This window comes from Trypanosoma grayi (genome assembly GCF_000691245.1).
Source record: "Trypanosoma grayi strain ANR4 Tgr_326_V1, whole genome shotgun sequence".
Lineage (NCBI taxonomy): Eukaryota > Euglenozoa > Kinetoplastea > Trypanosomatida > Trypanosomatidae > Trypanosoma > Trypanosoma grayi.
In genome coordinates, this window is record NW_008825945.1 from 1 (window position 1) to 5,739 (window position 5,739).

At 57.3% G+C, this 5,739-nt stretch overlaps 4 protein-coding genes across 4 annotated transcripts in view; all 4 read right to left on the reverse strand.

The window, feature by feature from the left end:
- Positions 1-343, reverse strand: DQ04_03261000 (hypothetical protein; the record flags this gene model as incomplete). The annotated part of the gene is made up of 1 exon (XM_009312673.1): positions 1-343. A coding segment is annotated over one exon (343 nt), but the record flags the coding sequence as incomplete, so codon positions are not given.
- A 1,241-nt stretch (positions 344-1,584) lies between these two features.
- DQ04_03261010 (putative choline/carnitine O-acetyltransferase) lies at positions 1,585-3,855 on the reverse strand (the record flags this gene model as incomplete). The annotated part of the gene is made up of 1 exon (XM_009312674.1): positions 1,585-3,855. The coding sequence occupies one exon, from the start codon at positions 3,853-3,855 to the stop codon at positions 1,585-1,587; it is 2,271 nt and encodes a 756-aa protein (XP_009310949.1).
- A 232-nt stretch (positions 3,856-4,087) lies between these two features.
- On the reverse strand, positions 4,088-5,314 carry DQ04_03261020 (hypothetical protein; the record flags this gene model as incomplete). The annotated part of the gene is made up of 1 exon (XM_009312675.1): positions 4,088-5,314. One exon carries the CDS (start codon positions 5,312-5,314, stop codon positions 4,088-4,090), a length of 1,227 nt encoding a protein of 408 aa, XP_009310950.1.
- Positions 5,315-5,646: 332 nt separating this feature from the next.
- The window catches only part of DQ04_03261030 (putative diacylglycerol acyltransferase), a gene marked incomplete at both ends in the record, with an annotated part of 4,539 nt that continues 4,446 nt past the window's right edge, over positions 5,647-5,739 (reverse strand). The window contains one exon of the mRNA XM_009312676.1: positions 5,647-5,739. This exon is cut by the window's right edge and continues 4,446 nt beyond it. Coding sequence (XP_009310951.1) covers positions 5,647-5,739 — 93 coding nt within the window.

Below are 5,739 nucleotides of genomic sequence, written 5' to 3' on the forward strand. Positions count from 1 at the left end.
TTGGATTCTCGTTCAGTTGAGGCGGGCTCGGCTTATTGACGCGTTGCGTTCCTCTTCGTGTCGAAATGGTTCCGGGTGATCGAAGTTCAACCATCGTCAAATCCAACGGATGCAAATAGTGCCTGCGTTGGCGCGTAGCAAGGACGGCTGTCTCACCTCGCTGTGGGTGGCTGCTGTGATGCTGCGGGGCCGTCAAAGAATGCTGTGACGCTGAAGAGTGCGGGCGGATTTTGTCGTCCCAGGGCTTCCCTAAAGACCACTGCGCCGCTGGCTGCTTTTCCGACTTTCCCGCGCCCACGAAGCCAACCACACTAACGCATTGGCGCCCAAAGCCCAACGACATAGATAGCACACATTGCTTGGGGAGGATCTGTGAGTTCTGCGTGGTTCCCCAACTGCGCAAGCAATCGGGAGTCGAGGGCATCCTCGCGCGCTGCTGCTGCTACGTGGATCGGGTCTGCTTTTTCATCCGAACACGCCATCACACCGTATGGGCGCAGCGGTTCTCTTCGCGCCGCTTCTTGCTAATTCTGTTGTTTCTCCCCCTCCCCCTTCCACGATCTTCGGAACCGCGCCCGCCCCCTGGGAACTCCCCCGGGGGTGGTGCGTCTTGGTGCCCTGTTGGGGTCGCTCTTCACATGCGCTGGCTGTGCTTCACAGCGCATGATTTTTGTGTTGACACCGTGTGAATGTGGAACGAAATCATGGTGCGGGCTTTGCGCTTGGCAACGAACAAATGAAAACCATGGTGGGTGATTTTGTCTTGTCCTGGCTGTGAATGCCGTCTCCCTGGCCGCCCATTCCTCTACAACGATGGGTTTGCCGACGGATACCCTCCCTAAGGCCTACTTCATAAATGTGTCCTTTGCGAGAAGCTCTGCAAGGATAAAAGGAGAAAAGACCAATATTAATTACGCAAGGCGCGGGGTTCGACCACTCTGCTTGCAGACTCTTCTCCTAGCAAAAGGGTAAAAAAAAATAACTTTTGCGTTGTTGGACTCGTTTTTTGCAGTCTCCGCAGCACCCACAGATGAAGTATTGCTCACGTGCTGGCCTCCGCCCCACACGCGGCTGCCGCTCCGTATGAACGCACCACAGCAAAGCATCCACATGGAGGAGAGACATTACCCGCATGGCGGCCACTCCTTCACTGCCGCTCTGTATCCCGCACCCAATACCCCGGTCTTGTCATGTTCATTACCCTCACACACACACACACACACACACACACCGCCTCTCACGATCTCTCTTTTCCCCAGGAACCAACAAGAACAAGAACGAAATATTCCGTTAGTCCATCGAGTGGTTTACATGAAGAGAATTCCAATGCATCTAAGCAGCAGGGGAAGACGAAAAAAAAAAGAGCAATAAAAATTTTTAAAATGTTTTGGGGTGGAATCTTTTGGCTTTGCAATGTTTGCAAAGACAGGTGGAAAAAAAATAGAGAACATATCAAAGCAATCAGCATTTTTTTTTCATTCGTTTTCATGATGAATGGACCAGAACAGCAAGCACACGCACACACACACACACACACACACGGAAAGACACGTATACCATTCCAGCAGTGGTGCGCGTGCGGATTTACGAGACTTCCAATTCCACCCCGGAAGAGCAGCCGTTGAGAGAGGCGTCAGGGGAACTTCCGCTCTCTTGTTCCTCCGCCACGACGTGTGCAAGCTCCCGCAGGCTTTCCTTTGCGTAGCTATGGTAAATAAATCCGTCCTGCGGCGTGAACTCAAAGTCGTTGAAACCGCACGGGTGTGAGAAGACCAACGTGTGGCCGCTCGCACGATTCCCCACATGCTCACTCCGCGCAATGGTGTCCATATGCAGGAGCGACGACTGCAACATCGAGGCGAACACCGAGACGGAGGTAAAAGGGTGCGTGCACTTGGACGTGATGACAAAGTCAATACTATTCGCCTTGACCATGTAGCCGATACCGAAGCCAGAGCCGACCACGGGTCCAAAGCCGAACGCGTCGAGTGCGCTGCTGCCACAGTGCGATGTCGACATGAGCCAAGTCGCACTTCGGTGGAAACACTTGTCGGTAAAGAGCTCCGGCAGCGGAATGCCGTGCATGTGCGCCATCACCCGCAGCCCGTAGAGGTGGCGGTCCACGCCGAGTCCCTTCTTTGCCAACTTCATGTATTCTGTGTGGCAGTTAAGGGCGGTGCGCATAAGCTCCCGCTGCGTCGGCACGTAGGAACCGGCGCGCCGCGAGAAGACGGGGTTTGCCGCTGCGTGGCTGAAGTCCCACACCGCACGTGTAGTGCTGCGCACGCACTCCGTCCGCCCGTGACTGAAGGTGCGCGTGCTTGCCGCCTCGTACGTCGCGCAGTTTCGCCCAAAAAGACGAAAGTACGTGAGCTGCAGCGCAACCTGGACAAAGGCGTCTGGTGACATGCCCCCTTTCTTGATGCGGATGCCCCCAAACTGCTGAAAATGCAGCACGTTCATCTCATTGCTCTCGATAAGAAGTTTGAAGTCGGAAAATGCCGCCTTCATGAGGGCGTCGAGTCCCTTATCGAGGCACCACTGCAGCTCCGACACCATTCCCACGCATGCATGTGCCTTTTCGTGCTGCTCCATGAGAGCGTCTACGTCATTTTCTGTCATGAAACGCTCGCAGTCCCTTCGGTACATGAAATCGGCGACGTGCAGCGTGGTGCCGCCGTCGGCCACGGAGTGCTCCCAGTTGATGCCAGCGTTACCGTCCCGCGTCACAATGATGTTATGGCGGTCAAACCAGCGGTTGGTGCCACACCCGTGAAGGAAGAGCCGTGCCGCGTCGCTCTCTGTGGCCACCTTCCCGCCGTCAAGGCACAAGCAAATGATGGCGGACTGAATGGCCTGGAGCACCTCCGCGTTACCAAGCGCCTTCAGGTGCTCGCGTGCGTGAAACCAGTCGGTGCGATCGAGTGTCGTAAAGAGACCAACGGGGGCGCCGGGCTCCTTGCGAGACGTTGCACAATTCTCGATCTGCTTGAGCGCTAGCACGAGTTCCTCCACAGTGTACTGTGTGCCATCTCCACGCAGCACCTGCACCTTGAAGTACCGGTTACGGATAATAACCACACAGTGCGTGGGGTCTGTGGCAACGTACTCGGTGAACTTAGACTTCTTCTCGTCGCTGGTAAGGGGCCTGGTAGAGTAGCATACCTTTCGGTCACGGAGCAGACCGGGGACGCGTGAGGTGGTGAAGATAAAGCGGTATTGGCTCATGCACACCGGCACATCTCGATCGAACTCCTTTGCGACGGTGCCGTGCAGGATGGAGCAGTAGTACTCCGTCGCGGCGTGCAGCAGGCTCGCAGCGCGCCCCACCTGCGAGACACAGCGGGACGCATCCAACTGTTGTGGGTGTTGCCGCAGCTGAAAGAAGTAATTCACGTTCACCGGAATGGGGTCGCGCGTGCACATGTAGGAGTCATCCCAAAACTCCTCCAACCAGCTCGGCTGGTCGCACGTCTCATCCCATTTGAGGAGGAGGCTGTGCAGTAGCTCGCCGGTGCCGCCGGGCTTGCGGAACTCCTCCATCAGCTTGCTGGCATAGAAGTACTCCTCCGAAGTTGCGATGGCTTGAATAGACTGGAGGTACAGGTCGCAGGTGTGCTGCAGCGGTGGGATGGGCAGGCGTGGCAGCGACGACTGGTGCTCCTCGTAGCTGAGTGCATATGCCCTTGGTGGCCGCTCGCCAGTGTCGGTCGCGCCGTTCACGCTGAGCACCTCATCCTCAAATTTGCACGAGGCGAAGGTGCGTACAGGGCTTCGGGTTTGGCGCCGCTTCACTTCAAACGTCGAGTCGAGCTCCCAGAACTTTTGTACCTCCTGCCAAATTGGTCGTGTCATGTCCCACGCTCTCAATTCTGACTTTTCCCCACCCCACAGAAGACACAACAGGGGAAGGTACATCAGCGATGAATAATGGGGACAAGAGCAGCACAAGGCACCAAACAAGGCGATGCAGACACAACTGGTTCCCCCTGTGAATAAAGAACAGGCCAGGAGGCTGTCACTCTTGGCACACTCGGACACACGTGAGGAGGGAGGGGGGGGAAAGGAGGGAGGAGGTATGCGCTGCTCACACTCGCCTCTCCGGGTGATTGGGCGAGACGTGAAGCGGTGTGTCACGGTTCACCGAAGAGCCGCCACCCGTCTCGCGCTGCAGCAGCTGCAGAATCTCTCGCACGGTGTCGCCCACCTTTAGGTCAAAGAACTTCACGGTGTGAAGCTGCTCATTGAGAACAAGCGCATCCATCTGCTCCGTCTCCGTCATGGTGTGATAATCCTCTTTCACTATCTTCTCCATCAGCGCACGCCAGCGACGGCGCTCCAACGTTACGCCTGTTGAGCCCAACGTCGACACATCGTACGACGCGATGCGGCTCTCACCCCTCGCGTGCGCGAGGTACGCCTTGTAGAGCGGCGCGTACTCCTCAAACTCTTCCGGCAGCTGGATAGCAGAGCGCGGCGCCGCACTCGATCCCGCTGCACCCTGCGGCGCCTCGTCGGGATCATCAAAGAGGGAAAGTTCAGGAACCGAGGCGATGATGGCGTCCTCGTTGCTGCTGCCGCCGTCGCTGCCTTTATTACTGGCGGTGTTTGTGTGCTGCAGCAGCGTTGTGTCGCTTCCAGGCTCTTCACTTTCCATCGTGAGGGTCTGCTGCACGAGTTTCGCTTCTGCTATGCGGCTGCGCAGCGCCTCTTCCTCCGCCTCGAGCGTGTCGAGGTCGAGGCCTAGGAACATGTGGAAGTACGCTTCCCGCGCGGCGTCCGTCTCGCACCCGTAAATCACCGCGCACGCCTCCATCAGCGAGAAGAGATGCTGCGCGTCCGTCGCCTCCCTCTCCAGCCGCTCGCGGAAGAAGTTCTGAAAGCGGTCACAGAACTGCATGCGCCGCTCGTTGAAGAGGTAGCGCGCACTCACCACCTCCCGCGTGTTCGGGTCAACGTCCGTCTGCATCTGCACCAGGTCGGCGGGGGCGGCAGAAGCACCAACGCTGACGCCACGCCGCTCGCGGTTCATGACGCCGGCGAGATGCTGCCGGCCGCGGCGCAGCTCCACCTCGCTGTACGCCAGCGCGCTCATGTCGAAACTCATGCGGTCCCGGTGCCGCTTGGAAATGAATTCACGGTGGATCATCAAGTTGTGACCGAAATCCTCCTCGTACTCAACCGTCTGCGACGGCGGCATCGGGCGGTACGCAATCTGCAGCGCCTCTTGCGCACTGACACCATTCGTCGGCGCGGCGCCGCCCCCTGATGATGTTGGCGACCACGTTCGCTGGCCCCACTTGCGACGGGCCATACGGCAAATGCTTCGCTGCATCGCACACACACACACACACACACACACACACACACCAGTTGCCCTTCCCCTCCGCCCACTTTTAACACTAGCCACGCGAAAGAAGGGGGAAGAAGCGGTCAAATGGGTACAAGCGAGGACACCACCTCTCAACTCCACGGATCCAAAGAAGCCGAGGCGCCAGAGAAAAGCTCCCGTATTACATGAGTGTCGCACGAAACATTTTGCCCACTGCTTATAAATAAATAAACCCTCTCTTTCCACTTCTTTCCGGAGGTAAACGGATTTCTCAGCTACAAAATAAACGAACAATTCAAATAAAAGGCTTGATATCACGTCGCACACACGGTCCGGCCGCGTTCAGGCCACTCCGGCCTCTCTTTCTCTCTCTCTCTCCACACACACACAGGCAGAGAGAGAGAGAG